The following is a 23,465-nucleotide window of genomic DNA, read 5'->3' on the forward strand; positions in this document are numbered from 1 at the left end:
TGATGATCAAATTAGCTGCGGACTTTAATTCTTATCTCAGTATGCCACCAAAGCCAGCCTATTTAAGGACAGAATTGTTAATAAAAATAACAGCGAGATCAACATAGAACGGATAAAATGTAAGGACAAGCATTCGAATGGATAAAATGTAAACACATTTACAAAAATGCATAAAATGTGGATAAAATGTAAACACAATCATCCCATAATAAAAAGAAAAACAATAACAAATTCCAAGACAGAACATTGGCTAAGCTGCAAACGAAGCACAGTGAAACAGGAAATGCCAGGAAAAATCGAGCTCAAATCACTGGGTCGGTTGAGGGACTTTTCATTTCCACAGCTGGGCTCCTTCATGCCATTTCCATTTATCCAGACGTTCCTGCAGCATAAAGAGAAAAGGGGAAACGTGTGAAGACCAAGCCTTACACCCCGCAGTGGTTCCTCAGAGCAGTGGACTGGCAATTTCAGAAAAGCCGCCTCCCACAGCACACACACCGTCCCCCCGCCCCCAGCCTCCCTGCTGTGTCCTCGGCACCCAGCACTTACCTTATCCACATGTAGGATACTTAATCACTCCATCCATGCACACTGTTGTAAATGCCTCAGGGCGTGAAACTTCCCGGCACTGCCAATTGCATTCAAATGAAATAGAATCCCCAGAGAGATAGGTGGAAATTCTCGACCACCGTGATGTCTGTAGTCGAATATTTTTCATTTCCATAATAGACTTATTCACTGTACAGTTCTCTGCAAAAAGTGCTTTCATTATTGGCCTGTAGACCTCACACTAGACAACTGATGCTCTGAAACTGTCTGAGAAACCACCTGAAAGCCCCTGAAAGCCCTTTCCCCAGCCTTTCCAGCTCAGGTATGCCAGCCAATGGCTTCTCAGGGGCACTGTCCCTCAATGCCTGCAGTTTACAGGATGCTCTGGCACCCTGGCTCCTCCCCAGGTGCTTCCCCAGGAAAGCTAAAGGCTTTCCCATTGGCTTCAACACTAAAAATGCAACAACGCAGCAGCTAAGCTGTGTCTGGAGTGGAGATGACTTACTTCCTGGCTTGCACCGTGGATATTCTAATGTCCCCTCCATACACTGTACTCTGAAGGGGGAAGATTCTGCGTCCACCACATAGCCTCTTCTACACCGGAATTCAATGAAGTCACCCGATTTGGAATACAGCTTTTTTCTTGACAACCATTTCAGCTCAATATTGTTTCTGGCCATGTCTTCTTCAGATGCTGTACAGGCCACTTGAAAAAGGCAAAGAGAAGAATGTCATCACTGTGCATCATGCACCACGAAGAACTTTTCTCCCCTAGAGCCTACAGAAGTTCTTTGCATAAGAAAACACTTCCAGCTTTTGCTCTGTCCCTCTGTTACTTGCAACAGGAAAGACATTCACATCCAAGCAAAAGGGAAACAAAGACCATGGCTGAGACCCCACACAGAGCTATAGAAAAGCCTTTTCACTCTGACAGTCACATAGGGCAAGATCAAAGCACTGCTGGGAGAACTCACCAGGCCCCAATGAACTTCCCTGTGTCTTTTGTGAGATCCCTCTTCACCTCTGCCCAGCACTTCTCTAAATTTGTTTCCTCATGGCCGTGTCATGGACGCACCCCCAGGTTTCCCCACCACTGCCATGCATTCAGGTCCAGCTCACAGCCTGCTGACCACAGCAGTGTCCCCAGCTCGGGAGCACTTGGGATGCCATAGCCATCCCCTCACACAGCGGGGTTCAGCCAAGCTCCCCTCCTCCTGAACCCAGCGTTGTGGCAAGAGACAGCAGGCAGCAGGGGGGACTACACGAGCTAACTTCAAGAAGAAACTCCTTCTGGACCAAAGAAGGACTCATCGTTGTTCTGCCCTGCTGTCATCATAGCCCCAGCACAAGTGCCCCCAGGATCTGAGAAAAAGAAAAAAGGAGCAGTCACACAGCCTTTGCCCACACAGCACGTGCTTCAACCTACCCAGGCAAACTGGGGGACTTGTCCACTGTCCGTCAGTACACCGGATATACTTAGATCCTTCCAGTTTATAAAGACTTGGGCACTTGTATTCCAGAGTTGCACCTTGTGAATATTCTGGTGCGGGGAAGGAAAGAAGGTCTCCATTTTCAATAACTGGAGGCGGGCCACATTTCCCACCTTTACCTGGAAGAAAAGTCCCAATCGGAGAGAAAGCCATGAGAGTTTAATTGCAATGGAGGCCTGGCCACCAGTACAACCAGGAAGTACATTGTCACTACTCTGAGAGACCCGGAGAAAAGCAGAGAAAACCAAATACCTGGCAGGTGAAAAAGAGCAAGCGTTTCTCATTTCTCCAGTGCTGGGACTCAAAACTGCCAGTTCACCCCATTTGTCCACAGCTGAAGTGCCTGCAGATGTCTGCAGGACTTTCTCTTGTCCTGCTTAATGGTGTAGTGTTTAGCACGGCTCTTTCTGAAGAAGAGCCTGACACCTACCTCCTCCCTGTACTGCCTAAGCAGTGAGAAAAGTGGAAACAACTGCGAATAATAACGATTGACACTGAGCTGCACAACTGCAATCACTAATGGAATAGCCCATGGGCTCTGTGGGCCACTTATGGCCACTGGAGAGTTCACATTGCAGCCTCACAGACTCTTACACCTATTCAAGCACCACACTGCTGCCATGTCTGGCCTTCAGAGAAGACACAGATCCCTCGGTACCAGCAGTGACACTCTTTGCACTTGGCATTGTGTTCTGGAGCCACAATAAGGAGCCTGGTCTTAATTCCTCTGCTGTTTCTGCATCCCTCTCAGCTCCCAGCTGGGTGGTGTTTGAGGCAAATGTGCTGAAACTTTCTGCATGTCTAAGGAAAACAAATGAGATTATTCAGTGCGCCCGTGAAATCCTAGGAGGCACCAACAGAGTACCTAGGTATTGTCTCACACGCCAAATTCTACCCTCAGTTGATTCACAGTTGATTTGACTCCAGAGCATTCAATATAGCAATGCATCATCTGCATTACCTGGATGTCAACTAGCAGGGAAGCTGTGGGCTCTATTCTCCAACATAAATGGCAAAATTTCTCACTCTCTTCTTATCAGGCAAGCACAGACAGGAGATTCTAAGAAGTCCAAGGCTTGCATCTCAAAATTAGACCTGGCCAGCAACTGCTCTCGGCCTCAGGGTGGTCTTCCAGATAGGGCCCTCTCGATTGAAGCCCCTGAGTCACTCAGCTGGTAAACTGATCTGAAGAGATGCCTGGGAAAATGTCTTTTTCCCGAGTGTGCCAGATACGTTGCGTTTGTGCACAGCAATGAGACTGAAATTTGGAGAAGTAAATGGCACTGAGTCAGCTTCATGACAGTCTCACTGACAGGTGACTGTATGAAAAGAGAAATTACCTTTGCACTTTGGCAGCTCTGTCCAGGTCCCATTCTGACACACTACAGTGGAAGCCCCAGTCATCCGAAAACCTTGCCAGCACTGATAGCGAGCACTCTCTCCAGGCAAATACTGTGACTTTTTAACACCGTGAACTTTACCACCAGCAATTTCTGGAGGAGGTTCACACTTCATATCTGAAAAGAGACACTGCTGCAGTCACTTTTGCAGGTACACAAAGAAAACAAAAGTAAAAAAGGTAGTCTTTGAAGTATTTAGGTAAACAGGCAGGTAAACGTCTGTGCTAACAGGCAAGATGAAAGCACAAATTCCTACCTCTGCAGATTGGTCCTTGTGACCATTTTCCATTTGTACAAGTGGCATAATTTCCACCCATCATTTGGAAATTGCTTTCACATTCATACTGCACTCTGTCACCAGGCAGATACCTCTCCTGTGGAGCGCTTGTAATATAAGCATTGGGAATTTCAGGTGCATCTTCACAACTAACGTCTGGAAAGACAGGTGCATTTAAGAACAGTAGCACAGCAATATTACAATCACATAATATCGCATTCTGGAGCACAATTGTTCCTGATGAGCAAAAATGGTTTGTATAATGCAGATCTTTTTCTAGATCTAGATTTTCTAGACCATCTAGAGTGACTAGAAAGAGAAAAGGAGATGCACAGATCAGCCAAAGGTGCAGACTGGTGCTGTACAGCATTGTGTGCCAAAGGGCTGGAGAGTGAAGTAATTTCTTTACCATTTGAAGGTAATTTTCAGAAACTGGCATTCTTAGTGATGAAGAATGTCTTATAATATTAAAGAATATTAAAGAGTATCTTATTCTTAATAACCTACATCACCCTACCTCCTCCTTTGCAGCCAGCATCCACTCCCCCGTAACCCTCTCTCTGCTTGGTTTCAGCAGTGAGCTACATTTCAGCTACTCGCTTCAGCCCACAGGGAAAACGATTTCTTTGCTCGTCTACCCTGCTTGCTGTTTCTCAGGAGCCAGAAAAATAGGTGTTGTAGCAGCCCCTTCAAAGCAAGACACCTGTTGGCTCTGTTGGCCTGACTCACCTGCATGCCTGAGTTGACATTATTTTAATTCACAACATGAGAGACTAAGGATCATAGACTACTTAGAAGTAGAATCTATACCGTCACAGAAGGGCGGTGCTGTCCAATTTCCTTCTCTGCAAATAATTTCAGGGGGACCAACAATCAGGAACCCTGCATCACACTGGTAGCGAATTGTTTCACCAGGCTCATAAATTTTCTTATTTCTGCCTTCAGCTTGAGCATTGACAACTTTTGGAAAACTTCCACATGGCATTTCTGAAAAGATACAGAAAGTTGATGCTTGTGCTAATGTGATACACACAGAATGAGTGTCCTGCTTCTACCAAACAATTGCTTTAGAGAGCTTTTTCTAACATCAGCATAGTCATCCACTGATAGCGGATTTTATATACAAGGCAGCATACAGAAGATTAAATAAGTCATTCCCCTAAACACACATGGGCTTCAGTCACTGAAATATTTAGAACCTGTTTCTAACCCTGCCAGCAAATTTTAATAAAGGCTTATGTCCCTTACTACACAGAAGTGGTTGCCATCACTGAAGCACCAAAGCAACTCCTAGTCACTAGTGTACTCTGTAGAAAACAGATCCTTGGATTATGAGGATGTGCCCAGGACTCACCTGGCAGACATATAAACTGAACAAAGATTGTAAGAATACAAAGGAATATTTAAAATCTAAAACACGTTCAAAAAGTCAGCCTTGTATCCAATCAGAATTGCTCTGAAGACATCCATGAAGGATGATAAGATTCCACAGCAAAATATGGAATTACTGGCGCCTACTAGTCAACCTCCAGTTTAAAATTCTTTCAATTTCATTGCTAAATGCACGTCAAAAAAAGTATTTTTAATATTACCTAAGCATGTAGGAGCTGAAGTCCAGTTTCCCATAGAACAAGTTATCTCTGATGGTCCATCTAACATGTATCCAGAACGAGAAACATACTTAAGTCTAGCACCAGCCAGATACATCGTTTTCCCTTCTTTTTGAACTTTTAAGTATTGATTTTCCAGCCTGGGAACATCCGCGCATTCTATGGGTTGTGGTGGCAAACATGGTCTTTCTATAAAATATAGAAGACATAAATAAACATAATGCAAAACATTTAATAATCCAACGATGTATGCTGTCTAACACTGAAAAGAAAAAAAAAAATCCAAACATAAATGAAACGGCTTGAAAGGAAGATGAAGAAATATCTAAGATATACAACCCAAAACTTTTGTCTCCTTTCCCTCCTACATGGGGTTTCTTTCTTTTCCTTTGAATGAAATTAAAGCCATTTTCCAGTTCATACCAAGGAGATACAGTTACAGCTTACTATCAAGAACAGGGAAAATTTCATAGGCAGAGACATTATCTTGTTCTGGGATACTGAAAGTGATTTTCCAGAATATTAGCTATTAAATTTTTCCACCATTAATAAAGTTATACCAATGTCCTGAGGGGTTTTGTGATGACATGATGAAAAAGAGAACAGAACTTAACAAAGTATTATAATGTACTTCCTGATACATACAATGGATTAAATCTCTATGAAGCCGTCCTGAGTCAGGCCTGTCCCAATGCTTGCTTCTCCTACACTCCTGTAGAGCGGGTAGACTTAAATTATATTTTATATGCATTTTTAGTTAATTATTAAATTAGGTTTTTTTAGTTGACACATCAAGTTGAAGGCATATGTTTGCACTGAATTCCACAATACAAAAGATCTAATTACAGTCAAAATTCCTGTTCATTAACTGGGACTGGGAATTTTATTTCAGTAAAAGCTGTTTTATGAACAGCTCAAGCATTTTTTTTGGTTATTCTTCTCTTCGTCTGCCACTGATCAGCAGAAATGGTAAAAGAAGCGAAACCTCATGACATCAGAATATTGCAGCTTAAAAATACAGACATGGTTGGCACGTTGTACACATCAGTCGCCAGCTGGCACCTCATTTGTCCTGTGCTCATCTATCCCCTACTCATTTATTCTACCTCTTAGTGAATTTCTGCTTACAACATATCACCTGCATTGGTAATATTTTAACAACTGGATTACAGATTCCTCAGCATTTCCTAGAATAGACAGATGGCCTGAGTTATGCCGTATCATTTATACTCCTGTTACAAGAAGAAGCCACAAAAAGAAAACTCAAGAAAGAATAAAAATGAAAAAAAACAACGATTGTTACTACTACAACTAAACAATACGTAATACTGCTTTTCTTTGCCAGCATACTATTAAAGGCTCCCAGTCAAAACTGAGATTCCATTCGGCAAAACAGTAAACAAACAAATAAACACCCAGCTCTTGTGGGACTACTTGAAAGTTCTATATGCCATCTTAGATAAGTCTGTGTAAATAAAAAGACTTACTGTACAGATGTTGGTTAACTGCACTTTCTTTAGCAACTTACGCTCTATTGGTTTTCTGCAGTTACCTGTTCATGATAATCTTAACATAAATAATATCATCGTCCTGGAAATGATGACTACAAATGCATAACACAGAAATTCATAATAAAACAAATAGGAAAAAAAAAATTCACTACTGACCCACACAGTAAGGTGGTGATTGCCATTTCCCTTCTATACATGTTATTTCGTTCACACCGACGAGCTCGAAACTCTCCAGACACGAAAAAGTTATTTTACTCCCATTGTTGTAATTTCTTCCACCTGTTATCTGTTGAGCACCAGGCACCTGAGGTGGAGGTGGGCATGTACTCTCCTCATCTAAGGACACATACTCATGTTATAATACGACATTAAATAAAATGTAACAGTTCACCAGAGATTAAAACACTAACAACCACGAAAACACTGGTGATAATTCTTCAGTAGCTATCTCAAGCTTTAATTAATATCATGATCATTTTGTTCTGCTTCAGAAGTGCCAGAGCTGCCTTCAGACGCTCATATGCTTTCTACCTCATAGAAAAGATAGTCACAGTTGCCTACACCAGTCTAAGCTGAAGCTGCCTGTAGTCTCTCCCTTACACACATCTGCGCGCTCCTCTGTGCTCTCCCTGTTCCTCTCTCTGTGGTGAACTACTTCAGGAAAACTGGACCAACTTCTGGGGTTCTTGTTTTCCTTTTGTTTTGTTGTTGCTTTTTTCTTCAGACTTAGCTGATAACAGAGCTAAATGAGAATCACAAAAGGAAACAAATAAACTTCAATTTTCCCACTCAAGGCACAAGTGGCTGCTCCTGCCAAAGGTAAGAAAAAGTGAGGGAAGGAGGTAGATCTAGTAAGGAGGAGACCTAGGAAGGACAAGACCTCGAGAGCTTGGGTTGTTGCTTCTAGTGGTTCCAGAAAACTGGGAAGGTAGGAACACTTGAACGAGAAGTTCCCTCGAGCAATTGCCACTCTGTGTACTTCTCCCACTTCCACGCATCATTTCCCATGAATCTGGCCTAATCAAGGCAGGCAATGAGGCAATGATTGTTTTACAATCATGCCTTCTACAGGAAATATCCTGCAGGCATCTGACCTCTGGTGTGTATTAGATAAGGGCAGTCTCTTGGCCAACTCAGCTTTTTTCTTGTTGTTTCACTAGGAAGCAATTGGAAAAAATAGAAAGAAAAAAAAAAGAAAAACCAGGAACAGAAAAGCTTTGAATGTTTACAGGAACTAGAGGAACTTTGGCTGGAGCTTGAGCTACGCGCTACTCTGACTTGCGCCAGGGTAAAGCCCTTTTGAAGAATGGAGCTTAAATTTATCATTGCATTTTCTCTCACATCAGAAGTAACAACTGTTCCAATTGTCAGAGTACAGATTAAGTCTGCCTCACTAAAATACTGCATCTCAAAACCTAGTTAACTCTTCAAATTATTCCCATAATTATTCATGACTGTCCTTTAGCGTATAATCGAATAAGGATATACATATAAGCATGGAAGAATTTCCATTTCAGACTAATGACACAGCAATGCTAAGAAGCTTTAATAATGAGCATTTATCATTCCTACATAAAAAGAAGAAATTGTATGCAAATCTGAAAACATACCAGTACATTCAATCTCTGGTGACCATTTTCCAGACACGCAAATTGCCTGTTTAATATTTTTGTCAGCTGATGTACATACATAATTTATAACTCTATGGAACCTAGTACCCTTTCTTGGCCTGAAAGGACGATCACTTTGCACAAGCTCCACATGCTTTGGAAGTACACACTGAGGCTCTGGATCTGAAAAAAAATCAACGAAAAGATATAAAAATAGATTTGGTTCAGATAATACGTACATATGCATTCACTGACAAAGAGGTTACCAGTTTCCTAATGCATGTCCATGTGAAAGTGTTTTTTTACTTACTGTAGTTTGAAGTAACTCCTAAAATTCCTTGATTACAGAAACAGAAGATTTTTTGTTCCTGTTATCTAAAGCAGATACTCTTCCTACTTGCAAAGCGATTATTTTTATGTTGACAGGATGCCTTTTGCTAAGTGCAGTAAATAATATAAAAACTAAGCATTTTTTTTCTTCCCTAAAAATATGAAAAGGTAGTGAGATGAGCAAGATGCTTGTAGAAACAGGAGCATAAAGGAAGTACTATTTCCCACTGAATACATATCAGGTATCAATCTCCTGTGGAAGTATATCTAAGTCATAACCAGGGCTTTTGTCCTTGACTGGTGATTCTGAGAGTCAGAACACAAGCTACTTGTGAAAGCTAAGCAGGCTGTTTTGTGCCAGACTCAGTCCTCAACATAGCTGTAAATAGAGTATACTCAAATCTCTGATGAATATAAAATCACTTCTGAAGAAAGGGGGAACCAAGAGTTGGATATTTATTCCGTTTATTTTGCTAAAGGTAAGTGAAGCGCTGTAGTAATTTATCCCAAACAAGACTCCTTGTCCAGTATCGCTTTTTTTCTTAAATTACTGACTCCAACGTAATTTCTTTTTTCTTTTTCTTAGGAAAAGGCTTTGTTTTATCTCTTTTTAAAAGACATTAATTTCATTGAATTTATGCCCTGCAAAACTCAATGGGAAGATGAGAAAAAAGAGAAAATTACTGATCAGAAAACCATGTCAAAATGATGCGGATGGGAGAAGCCTAGCACAGCGTGGCTACTACTGTTATTTTTAATTCCCAGTAGGATTTTAAAAAAACAGAGTAGTATACGGAGACATAAAACTACAAGTAATTAACGCAACAGGTACGCTACTTTATTGTAGGTATGTCCCAAGGCTTCTGAAGGGTCATTACCAGGGAGTACCACTGGAAAATGCATAAAAGCCACCGCACACCAAAGATATACTCCCATACTCGATTTTACCCACTGTACAAGTGTCCATTTCCTTCCCCAAACCTATTCAGAGTGCTTACAAAGTTGTAGGCGCAGATACTTTCCAGGATGAAGGACACATTCACATTTAAAAGACGAGTAAATAAAAAAACTTAATTGAGATGCATGAAACTATAGTATCTCTGGCTACATGTTGACTGCTGAAGTCCTTGAGATTTTGAATAGAACTGTTACATCTGAAATATTATGGAAATATTATGGAAATAGATTACCTGCACAAAGAGGTAAAGGCTTCCATTCCCCATTAAGACATTTTATTTGCTTGGCCTTAGAAGTGCCAGAGGCTTGTTTACATCCCCAAATTACTTCATCCCCATGTGAAAACTCGGTCTGGTCTTGCTGATAAACAACAACATTCGGAATAGAAGAAGGTGATCCACATGGCATTTTATCTTCTGTTGAGAAGAGCAGAAATATTCCACAATAATATTGGAGTCATATATGAATAGCTGAAAGAACTTAAATAAAAAGAACTATATTTGCATTTGGTGAGTCAAACTTACTGCCATTAATTGTAACAACTAAACTTCAACACAGCTGAGTATGTTTATGTTTTAGGCAGTTTACTAAATCCCTCTCCTTCTTTTCCATCCCTTTTCCATCACTGTGGTAACTCCACAGCTCGCTCCACAAGTAGTTTCAAGCTAACATTAGCATCCCAAACTGTATTTCATTGGTACATAAACCCTAAAGGGTAAGAAAACCTTCAAGTAATCCAGCTTATCTGGATCCCCAAGTGGGATCAATCCAACTTACCTAGACCCCTGATTCTGATCAGTCAAAAGTACATTTGATTATACACCTACACATTTGTAATGTGTACTTTCGTTTAGTATTAGTAGAACTGAAAACCACTGTAACAGTACTTAGAGGGCTGTAGCACTGTCATTTCTTTGTAGTAACAGCAGTTCCTGCTTTGGGCTGTCACTGTTGCCGTGATAGTGACAGCAAAGGGCAATGGCTTGCACAGATGAGTGCAGCATGTGAGTAGGTTTTTTTGAAGGAGGAAAAGGGCATGTAAGGGGAATAAGGGCACACGGCCTGCTCTTAATGTAGGAGAGGGAAGACCCATGATAAACTCAAAAATGGAATTTGAACAACCCAGCACTCAAGTTTGGACCACTCTTCTTTCAAGCCTGTGCACCAAAACTATTCTCACTGGATCAAGGATTGAAAAGATGTAAGCTCCACACTGTGCTTTTTTAAACCACCAGTGTTGCTCGTGGAAGACATGTCAGCATGTACACATATAGGGACAGAGTAAACTATTCCATAAAAACCCACCATCTATTGGTTCTGCTGTTAGATGATTATGCGTTATAAAAATGCCCTGAATTATTTTCTGTATTTAGAGATTTTCAGCTTGAATATTCGATTCTACTTCAATTCTGAGATACTGTCTTAACAATCAAATAGTAGTTTTGCACAAGTATTTTTTAAGTCCTTTCGTTGAAATTCGTACTCTCAGGTTTGAGGTACACTACCTAATGACATGCACAGAAAGTGTGCGCTTTTGCTTAGGCAGGAGACTTGACTGTAGAACTATTCACCATTTCAATATCTGGACTATAAAAAACTGTTGGACGTGTCTGCCTCTAGCCTAGGGAAGACAGCAACATAGATAATGCATTCATAGTCATTGTGTTTGTAGCCCAGTGCCCCGGCATCGCCATTGCTAGAGAGAGGCCAAAGAATTTGTACCGAGCTTGCAGGACCTCAGGATGATGGCTTATCGGGCTTACTTTATCAGAACTTGTCCTGACCTGCCTGGAGGCTTGGTTTTACTTGTTTTAGCTGTAATAGCGATTTTTCTTGTGACCAGGCTATAGCTATTTATTTTACTTTTGGTTATCTCTGTATGAAACAACCATTAGTTTTATGTACTTAGTAGTAACAGGTTTTTAGTCTCCATAGAGTGTGTAATTATGACTCTAAGATAATGATGCAGGTGAATAGAGGGCAGGTATGATAACAGAGTCCTTAAGAAGTGGGGACAAAAGTTGGGTGTGGCAGAGAAGAGGAACGGGGATGGTACCAGACAGGGCATAGCCTGGCACCCCAAGGCCAGCTTAGACCTGGAGCTGATCAAAACTGGTTTTAGGGGTAATACAAAGATCAAAGAACAAGTATTTAACATATTTAAAACACACTTAACATATCTAATTCAGAACTTGCAGACCAGTGAAAAAAGGGCAAGCAAAAGCATGCTAGCAAACCTAAAAATTACCCCAGGCAGATCCTGTAAGGAGGAAAAGTAAATCATCAGCATCAACATCTCATTCCTCCCAGTGAATGACTTGAGATACTGATAATGTGCTGTAGCTTCCCTTGAAAACATACCAGACTGAAGCCACTGACTTTAGAACCCAAAGGCGCAGTAGAAGGGTCAGCATAAAACCAGAAAAAAGGGGTAAAAAGGAGAAAGCGTGTATATAGTAATTGTAAATATGTATTATAAACTGTTTGCATTACTTTGATATTCTGTATTATTTATACGTTTATAATTGTTCTTTACATATTATGTATTTATTTTATTTCTCTTTCTATAATCAGTTGATCTGGACTCACAACAATTCTTTGATTGGACTGTTGAGATTTCAATTATATTACTAATAAAGTTTTGTTTTTTACATATAGTGTGTGTTTACTTTTTATCCATAACATGATTTCGAACGTCATATGTTATATCTGCAAACTGTAATTTCAGTTGTGAAAATATCTGTGAACTTTTAGCCTACAGTGAAATATGAACTTCTCACAAGTAAGAGTTGTATAGATTACCAATGCAAGAGGGAAGAGGTGACCATTGTCCATCAACACATTCTATTTCCTTTGATCCAACCAGTTTAAATTCAGTGTTGCATTCGTATTGCTTTCTGTCCCCGTGCTGATACTGTTCCCCAGAGCCACCAGCAATAAATCCATTGGTAATCTCAGGTGGAGGTCCGCAGCCACTGGCTTTCACTGAAATCAAGAAATCAGTACTGAACTCAGTTTTTTTAGCACAGTTATAAGTTAAGTGCAACATAAAATAAACTGAATTTGTTGTTTAAAATTAAGAAAAATCAGTAGAACAGGTTAAACAGATCATTGGTTTATGCCTTTGAATATATGGATTCATGCTGGGCTGGAGATCAGAAACAGATATGCATGACCCTGGCTCACGCTACTTTTACTTCCATGCACTGTCAATTGCCTGCTATGATAAAAGAAGTGGTTGATAAAACTAACCCAGTTTTAAGAGAAAAAAAGTGTTACGTGGATGACAACTTCAGTATTCTTAAAATAAAAAAAAAGGTGAAAATTTTGCAAAAAATAGCAGCATACATTACAAAAATCACCTAGCAAGTGATATGTACTGTATATTAAAGGAATTCACTTTCGATAGAGTTCATGGAACTCCTGTTAAGGGAGCTTAAAATGTTCCTGAGCTAAAGAGCCAACTATATGAAATGTATCTGTTTTAAAATGGAAAAGAGAGTGAGCAAAAAAAAGGATGACAGCATGAAAGACAACAAGGAAATTGATTGAGTGGGAAGAAAGGGAGATGAGAAATACGAATCCCTTCATCGACCCAAGCTTCCTCATGAAAGGGCACCAGCAAAACAAATGCTTTTCAGATGTCACTAAATTGTGCTTTGTCTTAAAATGGATGAGAAGAATAGGGCATATATCTTCCCTTCTGCATGAGTTTGTTCATCCTACTGGATGAAGCTGAAGAATTTCACAGGGAAACCCCTTCACTGAGCTTCTTTTACTTGGGTCCAGCTCTGTGTCATCTACAAAATAGTTTTTTTCTTCAATATCATGTGATCAGAAAAAAGAACATACGGTACAATATCTGGTCGGTCTCAACATTAAGCAGTGGCAAAACTCAGGAAATTACTCACATTAATCACTCCTGGCTTCCATATTGCACATTATTTAAGTCATTTTGAGTAAGAAGTAATTTTTCATACATTACAGTCAATAACCTGAGTGAAGTTTTGTGCAAGCCATTTACCAGCTCACTTTCAGTTATTGCAGAACTCCAGTGGGCATAACCAAATCTAACAGAAAGTTCAATATTGAAAGCTCAACTGTTCAGATTTTTTTACATGAAATCAAAACACTACGAAATGATCCAAAGAGGGCCTGTTCCTGTCCTTTTAGAGACGAAGATGGGATAATTGTTCTTGGGAACAATACTGGCTTATAGAAGGTCCCGCCTTCGGGACCCAGGCTTTTTCATATATTTTTACTACAATGAAGTTAACAGAAGAATTACCTTTACACTCTGGTGCTGATGGAAACCATCCAAAGTAATAGCATTGAGCAGAGGCAGGTCCCACTCTTACGTAATTTTTTGCACAGGTAAATGTCACAACATCTCCATTGTGGTATTTACTCTCCTTGGGAGAAAAATCTCCATTGGGCAACGCCAGCGTTTTACATTCTATTGCTACAAAGACAAAATATTTTAACATGTAGTGTACACCCTACAAAAAGGACATGAAAGGCTACTGATTAGAACAAAACCTAAGAAAGTTTTAAAGAAAAAAGCTTCACAAACTGTATACAGAGTTACATTGATTAGCAAACGCAACAATATTCACCAAGACAGTGGGGCGTTGGACTCCATTCACCATTTATGCCGCACCTTGAAGTACCTATTGGCATATTATTTGCAGTTTGATATCCCTTCGAACACACATACTCAATTGTATCTTCAGGCATGAACGTAGTTTTATCCGTGTGGTAATTCAAATTGACCCAATGAGGTGTTTCACAGGATTCTGTAGAATGAAACACAGTTAGTACATTTTGTGATCCAGAAACACTGCCCTTTGGAAGCATCATTTCTGTAGGTGCGTCAGTGTGTGCCAGTCTACCGAACCACTCAGTATATTTGAAGCATTAAAAATTTTGCATTGCCAGAATATGAATATAGAATATCACATGTAGCACATTCACATAATATCTATTGCATTAATCTTCAGAAATACATGTCTAGAAATAATATCTAGCATAAATATTCCTTCTTTAGTTTCAATTCCCTTCTTTCTACTACATAATGTCATTAAAGGTGTCATAGCAAACATCTTCTACTCCTATTCCTCATGGTCGTTTGTGAGGGGGTCAGAAAAAAAGCTGCAAAATCCTAGGAAAAGGCAGTCTGAAATAGAAGGACAAGATAAAATATCAGCTAAAGTTGGTCAGTATTAGGAGCCTTGGTATCGTAACACTGTAAGATTAAGTCTCTCCTTTTACTATCCTACACCCTTCTTCAGGAGAGGAAGGAACTAAGAGGACAAAGGCAACAACAGTATGGAGGTATTTTCAGGAAAAAGCACTCCAGTGTTTTTCACAAATGTACATTTTAACACCAGGGCAGACATATGCATAATTTTTTATGCATAGTGATAACATCTTTCCAAATAATGAATCCCATTTTTCTCTAGTTTGGTCATATTTAAAGAAAGTTCTTGGCAAAATCCCTTGGTTCATAGGCATTTCTTCATAAATCATCCCCCACATCTGTGAAAGGGGGGAGAAATGGGAGTAAATTTGCCCTCTATGTCCATGACCATATTGGCATGGTCATGGACCATGGTCCATTATATGGACCACGGACCATTCCATGGTCCATGTACTGGAATGCATGGAGCTCTGCCTGTGGATGGATGAGGAGACGACTGAGAGCTTACAGGTCAGGATTAAAGGGAGGGCAGTGTGTGCTTGCAGCCCAGAAAGCCAACCACATCCTGGGCTGCATCAAAAGAAGTGCATCCAGCCAGTCGAGGAAGGTGATTCTGCTCCTCTACTCTGCTCTGATGAGACCCCACCTGGCGTAGTCCAGCTTGGGGAGTCCTCAGCACAAGAAGGACATGGACCTTTTGGAGCAAGTCCAGAGAAGGGCCACAAAGATGATCAGAGGGATGGAGCACCTCTGCTATGAAGATAGGCTGAGAGAGTTGGGGTTCTTCAGCCAAGAGAAGAGAAGGTTCCAAAGAGACCTTATAGTGGCCTTCCAGTACTTAAAGGGCATCTACAGGAAAGATGGAGAGGGACTCCTTATCAGGCAATGTAGTGATAGGATAAGGGGTAACAGTTTTAAGTTGAAAGAGGGTAGATTTAGATTAGATTTAGGAAGAAATTCTTTACTGTGAGGGTGGTGAGACAGTGGAACAGGTTGCCCAGAAAAGATGTGGATGCCCCATCCCTGGAAGCATTCAAGACCAGGCTGGATGGGGCTTTAAGCAACCTGGTCTAGTGGGAGGTGTCCCTACCCAGGGTAGGGGGGGTTGGAACTAGATGATCTTCAAGGTCCCTTCCAACTCTAACCTTTCTATGATTCTATGAAATTTAGGCATATGTACCTTGTATCAGGTAAGAATCACTGTAGAGTTCAGTGATCACCATCTACTTCGTGCTACAGAGGTCCAAAAAGATAGCTCACCTAAAAGACAGTAGATATTTTCCCTGCTTACTCACTTTCTTTATGTTTTCTCTCTTTATTTCCTAGAGCCCCAGAAAGGTTAATCTCTGGAGGACCAGTCTTCTATTTGAATCTCCCTCTGCCCAGTAAGAAAACTCTATCAATCTAGATGACAAAAACCTGAGCACATGGGACATCAGGTCTGCGCTAGTGACAATGATAGGGAGCTCTGAAGCCTTTATGCTACTCACTGATGCACTTTGGAGGTGGAGTCCAGCCGTTTTCTTGACACTGTACCAGTCCTGTTTCTTGTCCTTCTGGAGTTACAAAGCCAGTATGACATCTATAGGTGACCTTGTCTTGTAAACGGAATGTTTTCCTTTCCAAGGTGAAAAAACCATTGTCAAAATTGATATACTGGCATGTTTCTGAAAGACATAGACAGAATTTCCTCCAAGTAAAACACTACTAAACTACATGCTTGTAATACACAGAAGAAGGAGGAAAAATTAAACGGCAGTAGGATTTAGAAGATTTTTAAGGGCACATGACATTTTGCTTCTGCATCGAGCTCTCTTTCTGGGGGACAACTGTAAAGTCAAAGTTCACAGTTACCAATTTGTGCAGCACAAACAGGGATGGACAAGGGTTTGATTTGCAGTAACCCTGCAAGCTTCCGAAACTGTATGTCCTCATCCAGTCTTCACCAGAAATGAAATTCATGTTGGGCATGCACTGCACTGTGCGTGTATAAAGAGGCCCTTCTGTCTGTATTGCAAGGGGACACACACCAGAGATCACCACGGTGTGCAGGTACCACCTCAATTCTACCAAAGAGAAATCATTCAAAGTGCATATACTGCAGAACTAAAGCAAATTTGTAGCAAAGGACCCCTTCTTGTATACTAAAACAGTAGTGCAGACAGACCCAATGCTGTAACTGATTTCACATCACTTGGAATACATTGTTTAAGCCAGTCTAAAGGAATGGAAATCTTGATTGGATGTTACGGTCTTGCATCTGAAAGAACACTTCCGTTGTATGCTAAATTCTTTACTAATAAATTATTCTGTGAAGGAGTTTCTTCACTTTGAGAAATTAAAACAAAAAAAAAAATAGTAATATTTATGCATTAGAGAGTCAAGTAAATAAACATATAAAAAAATACTTTGATGAACACTAGAGAATGTATTTGAATGTTGGGAACAGAGTTAATGATACTTTAGTGCAACAGCTTCAAAAGTTTAAATTTCACACCAATTTTTTTTTTTTATTTATACTAGTGACGCCCACAACTGACTAACAGTAGGAATCATAAAATTTTATTTTGCTTGCTAATTGCTATATCAAAATCTCAGTAGGTGGCGGTCCAAAATATTCTATGGTCAGCATCTCTGTCAGGGTGGAATTGTTTCCTAAAACAATATTTTTACAGTCCATGAAAAGCTAGGTTGAATTATTTCTCTTGTCCATATGAAATCATTATCTAAAGTATTTAAAGTTCGCGTAAGACATTCTAGCAATTTCAGGCTTGATGCAAGTCAGGAACAAAAGCTGTAAATACAATTAAGAGAGGTAACCTTCCTAATTCTGCCCCCTTCCAGTACGATGCCAACTGGCAAGAGAAACAGGGATCAGGTGGTATAGCGAGAGACTGAAAGGAGACAAGAAATTAGAGATAGGCTGCAGAAGGGGAATGACTACTATTTATTATATTACTGCACAGCTATGCTATAACAAGATTTCACTACTGAAGACAAAGAGAACATGACCCCCATCCCAGAGCTTACATTCTAGGACATCTGAATGAGCCATGTGTGGACATTTTACAGGGTTATAGTCTGCACGTTTGTATAGTGACTGATCTCAGCTGCATACACGGCCATGAGAGCTGCATGAGCCAGCTGAGAGAATCACGGCATTGTGTTTCAGTTGTAGAGCACCTAGACTTAGAGTCACTAAGCAGAGGTGATGGGTTAATGTAGGTGATGCGATGATGGATTTACTGGGTTTAGCTAGAAACCTCCACAAAATAACAAGCACACTCACTTTTACGGATGCATCTTGGAGGAGGTGACCATCCATCCTTTGTGCATGTGACTCCACCTTCATGTTCACGATGAAAGTCATCGTTGCAAAAATAATAAATTTTTTCACCTTCTTTATAAATATTCTGGTCACGTAAGAAATAACCATTTTCCAGATGTCTGACATCACATTTTTCTAAAGAAGAAAGGTAAGTGCATTTAACCACAGTAATTTGTACAGCAAGAACTGAGGTAAATGAATTCTTAGGAAGACCGTTACCAAAAAAGGGTCTCCTAGCACATTTATGTATTCTTCTATCCCGAAAGACATTTCTGTTCAAACCTGAATGAAAGCATGTTTTGTTTCACTGCCCTAAAAATTAACAAAACACATGAACAGGACTGCAAGTCACTACATAAAGCGCTAAGAAGTGGTCTAGTAAACAATATTGATTATCTTGTACTCATAAGCAAAGTTGGCTAACTTCAGTGCATCATGTACACCAGCTCTGGTTTGGTCTGCTATGTCTCTAAAATGTTGATGTCTGCCCTGAGTGATTTTCAGCATTTGCCTTCAGGAGATTTTATCACCTCTCTGCAAATGCATTTACATATTTATGTATTTATATATTTACATCGAGTAGAAACTCCCTGTTTGTATGTGCAGATGAAAGTAGATGCATGCACGTGACCCAGAAGCTGGCGAAGATAAACATTTCCTATGTATTTCTTAATCTCATGGATAGTTTCAGAAGTAAAGAATCTCCAAAATCCAAAAGCGCTGTTTCAGCTTCGTTCACTTCAGAGTGTCACTTACCAGCTGACAGTCTGAGCTCTGCAGATAGGATGACTGTCTGGGTGCAGTTCCAGCGGTCACCTAAAGCAGTTCTACTTTAACCAACTTCTTTGTTCCATCTTGCGCTCCATCGGCACAATTTCTGCTGCACAGACCTTTGCTAATTATAACAGAATTAAGGATATAGTGGAAATGTACTTACTGAGGCATTTTGGCTCTGGCAACCAGCCCATTTCAGAACAGGCTATTCGAACCCAGCGTTCTTCATTCGGGGTCGAATAACCATAATTGCAATGGTAATCAGCCTGCTGCCCGAACATCGCTGGAAAGTAATAGTATTTGTAGGACTCCAGTGCGTCACTTAACTTGCCATTTTCTATAACTGGGTAGTCACACGGTTTCTCTTGAAATAGAATATAACAGCAACAATATTAACAGATGCATGACAAAAAGCTCAGGACAATTAATTTAGATTCAGCTTCATCATCTGAGTGTTTTCTGAAACTGACAGAATCAGGATTGTACAACTTGGCAGATCCTAAGTAGTGCAGGAACAATTGCACTCTACTTCTGGTGTCTTTGTCATTACCTATACCTACGATGGTTCCTTCTGTTTCCATTGCAACCAACAGAAATCCAGTCAATATTCTCAGTGGATTCCAAAAGCTGATTCATGAGAGCAAATCTGAGTATTTGTTCTAGGGTGAGAAGACACTGTCTTTGTAGAGTATTTTTACTAAATTTACTATACTGACCATGATGGGAACCCAGACAGCTAGCTCAGCTATAGACTGAACTGTGGACTCTTAAAATTGAGATAACTCCTGTTACCATTTTCATTTGTAACTTTTGGGATTCTGCATAAAAAGCTCTTTCTAGCTCTTCTCATTTTTAATTTGAAACTATAGTGTTTTTCTTTTGTTCTCTCAGTTCCTCAAAAGCACTGACCCCTTTCAGGGACAAGTCAAGGATAGAAGGTGAAGATTCCCAAAAACTTTAATTCAACTTTACCCAGGATGCCCTACTTGTCCATGGCAGGTAGGTTCCTCCTGAAGTGCTCTCACCCAGAGCCTTCATGCTGGGGCAAGCGAGATCTCCCACTGGACAGACCAGGTTATAACAGGTAGAATAAAACCAATTGTTCATAATATACCAACATACAACTGCAAGTGAAAATCTAAAGCTGTGATAATTGTAATGAAAGATACCTTCCAACCATTATCTATGTTTTGGTTTGGTTTGGATGCTTTAACACTCACTACGGCCTCTTATCTTGACTGGCATTGTGCTCCTCCGGTGGACCACAAACCTTCCTGACAGGGAGATGACTATAGCACTTTTTAACACATACTTTCACAAGTACAGTAATAGATAATACCTGTATTTATGAACATAATTTAAATATAGATTATACCTTTGTTTTTATAGATTATTTTTCTAAACCATTAAATTAAGCTTTACATCACGAAGAAACACAGTGAATAATCAACTCTCATTTCTCACGCTTCTTAAGTTTTTCTCTTCACCTCTTTTTCACTGAGATATTTCCAACAACTCTGCAAGTTGCATCTTCATTCATGAGAACTACTTACGGACACAAGCTGGATCAGGCACCCAGCCATTCTTGGTGCATTCAGCTGTGCTTTTGCCAGTCAACGTTTTAAAATGATATCCAGGTTTACACTGTACTGTGATTGTATCACCTACTCTGTAGTTGTCTTCTTGAGGTTCAAAGTTCCCATTGGAAATTCTTGGAGGAGAGCATGCAATTTCTAAATAAAAAGAGAAAGACTGGATGCTAATTTGAAGAGTATATTTAAATTTATTACATAAATTCCTATTTTTATAGTATATTGCCCATAACTGCATAAAATTGTTAAGAAGATGTTTCTTAGGGCAAAGCGAAGGTTACATTTCTCTGCCACACTTAGAAATGTACAATTCTGTAAGAGGAGAGGGGCAGTTGTTACTGATGTCATGCTAATTAGACAATTAAAACTTAATTACAAAAAGAATGGTCAGAGCAAGAACTAGAGGTGATCAAACTGAATTTGACTGATCTTCTCCAGTAGGTCATTCCACAGCTAGAGCTCAAAATGTCCTACGCTGGGCTCATTCACAGCTCTCCTTGGCTGGTTTATGGACACTGTCCCAAAGGAGGGCAGGTTCACTGGCAGGTCCTAAATGGAGAAATAACTATACTTAACCAGGAACTGATTGATTATTCAAAGGCTGTGGGATTAAGATTAGGGTCTTGGACTGACACTGGAAGTATTTAAACAACTGAGAAAGGACAAGAATGCTATTCTAAAAAGCTCATAATATCTTTATGCTCAGAGAAGCCAGGCAAACATATTATTTATAAGCCGGAGCCTGTTTTCCGTTTTTTTTTTGTGTTTTACTTCCAATTTGGAAAATATCGCCAACACACTCAGGGCTGGGGGAGGATGACTATAAGGTAACTGCATGCTGGTCCTGCTGTGGAGTGAAGGTGGGTGAATCAGCTGTATGCATGTACTGCTGAACCATCTACGTTCAGTGGTAAGTCAAGTACCAGAACCACTATTTGAATATACCCCAAGTATCAGAGCCTAGTATAACAGTGTCTGGAAGAATGTTACGTTTGGTACTTCTCAAAAGCAGTGCATATTAGTATCATTACTAATCTTGAAGCAGAAAGGTCAAGAACTGAGCGGGCACTAAGACTGACTACTCTATTTCTAAAGGAGTCTTTCTGGAAGAGGTCTCAGGAAGGTGAGTGGTACATAACAGCCTACAATGTTGTCCTGCTGCCAACATTTTTTTCCAGTTTCAAGTGTTTGACAGTTTCTTGAAGACAATTCAAGGCACTAATGATTTCCACAAAATTCACATTAAACTATTTCAACTGGGACATAACATGCATATTTCTGTTTGTGGGATATGGAGATTTAATTACAGTCTTTAAGTGATGTAGTTGAATGAAACTAAAGTAAAATCCATAACCCAGAGGGCTGATGTCAAACAGGACTAGCCTCACAAATTATGGGTTTGTCATCTTAACTGCTCAGAAGGCATCTGGGAGTTAGAAAGCAAGAGGGAGTTTCAGCATTGTAAATAAATTAATTTTTAGAGATTCACAGACAATTTTTGATGGGAAGTTTGAACACCATGGATAACGTGGTTGTGCAATTACAGTTCTGATGACATTAAACAAATTTCTGTCTTCATCACAGACTAAGGGTCATTGACAGTGGCATGCATACCATGTTACATTGGTCTCTATTCATACATCACTTCTTATCCATGGTTCTTATGGTTAGTGAACTTCAAATCTAGGTTGTACACAATTGTTGACATAATGGCTGTGTAGAAAGTACTATGGCTTTCAGCTTCATGTAAAATCCAGCACTACAATTCCATCGTAATTTTCAGCTTTGACACTTACGGCCATCAATGGACTACTTATCCTGCTGAAACTGGACTACTTCACGTTTGCTCGAACCCATTTGGAAATGACCATGTCAACTTCAGATTATTCTTCCTACAACACTATCTTACTATTTCAGAAGAACTCTTGAAATCCAGCTTACAAACTTAAGTCAGGATTTTAATTTGAAAGATACTTAGATACTTTTGAAATTTCCAGTCATTTCCCAAAGGTTGCACAGTACACTAACAATTTCTTACTGAAGTTCCATCAGTGAAAGAAGGATAATTTTTTAATTGTTCCTCTTTGGTTGGAACTGGTTGATCAGAACTACTAGTCTGGAAATTTCAAGAATGGATGTAATGACTAACAACCAGGTGCTCAGTCTGCTCAAACTACAATAAGACAGACTCATCAGGACACTCAGACAAAATGCAGAAATCAGTACACCAGGTCAAGCAAACTTCTATTGTCTCAAATATTCATACAGGATGAGATGCGGAGTGGTATTTTACTGAGTGGTTAGTCCTATGATTACAAGTAGCAGAGTCTTGGTGACACAGCATCTCAACTACTAAACACTGAAGACCTGAAGATGCATTAACTTGTACCTCCCTCTCAAGGAACTGTTTGTGATTCATCGAGCTAAGATTATTAGCTTTCCCCAATTATATTCATACTGCTGCAAATCATATGGTATCAAAGATGTATTTCTTTACCCAGTCTTCCAACATACAGCACAACCACTGACTTGTACTAGTTCATGTTAAACACATCGAGATTTGATGTGAAGACAATAGGACTTCAAAAACCATAGCACTTCTCTAAGAAGTTGGTTTCAAATGTTAATTTTCCCATGTCATTAAAAATTTCAGATTCCTTCTGTAGTTTGAATTTCTCTGGTATTAATACTTTTTTTCCTGCTTACTTAAATATTCTTTTTAGTGTCTGATTTTTCCATTCCTAGATAAAACATTTTCATCATATTTTGTAGAAGGTAAATTAGGATTTTTTTCTAACCCAAGAAATCTTTTTTTTGTATGTTCTCTCCACTAATTC

At 39.8% G+C, this 23,465-nt stretch overlaps 1 protein-coding gene across 1 annotated transcript in view; it reads right to left on the bottom strand.

Moving 5' to 3' along the window:
• The window catches only part of CFH (complement factor H), a 33,399-nt gene continuing 9,934 nt past the window's right edge, over nt 1-23,465 (bottom strand). The window contains exons 7-24 of the mRNA XM_063344186.1: nt 20,590-20,769; nt 19,200-19,400; nt 18,224-18,397; nt 16,425-16,601; nt 14,351-14,530; nt 14,023-14,196; nt 12,537-12,719; nt 9,968-10,150; nt 8,448-8,630; nt 6,994-7,173; nt 5,309-5,515; nt 4,527-4,703; nt 3,696-3,872; nt 3,380-3,556; nt 1,976-2,158; nt 1,055-1,255; nt 550-750; nt 1-382 (exon numbers count right to left, since the gene is read on the bottom strand). Coding sequence (XP_063200256.1) covers nt 551-750; nt 1,055-1,255; nt 1,976-2,158; nt 3,380-3,556; nt 3,696-3,872; nt 4,527-4,703; nt 5,309-5,515; nt 6,994-7,173; nt 8,448-8,630; nt 9,968-10,150; nt 12,537-12,719; nt 14,023-14,196; nt 14,351-14,530; nt 16,425-16,601; nt 18,224-18,397; nt 19,200-19,400; nt 20,590-20,769 — 3,137 coding nt within the window. The 3' untranslated portion in view covers nt 1-382; nt 550. The remainder of the gene's footprint in view (nt 383-549; nt 751-1,054; nt 1,256-1,975; nt 2,159-3,379; nt 3,557-3,695; nt 3,873-4,526; nt 4,704-5,308; nt 5,516-6,993; nt 7,174-8,447; nt 8,631-9,967; nt 10,151-12,536; nt 12,720-14,022; nt 14,197-14,350; nt 14,531-16,424; nt 16,602-18,223; nt 18,398-19,199; nt 19,401-20,589; nt 20,770-23,465) is intronic.

This window comes from Chroicocephalus ridibundus, chromosome 8 (assembly GCF_963924245.1).
Source record: "Chroicocephalus ridibundus chromosome 8, bChrRid1.1, whole genome shotgun sequence".
Taxonomy (NCBI): domain Eukaryota; kingdom Metazoa; phylum Chordata; class Aves; order Charadriiformes; family Laridae; genus Chroicocephalus; species Chroicocephalus ridibundus.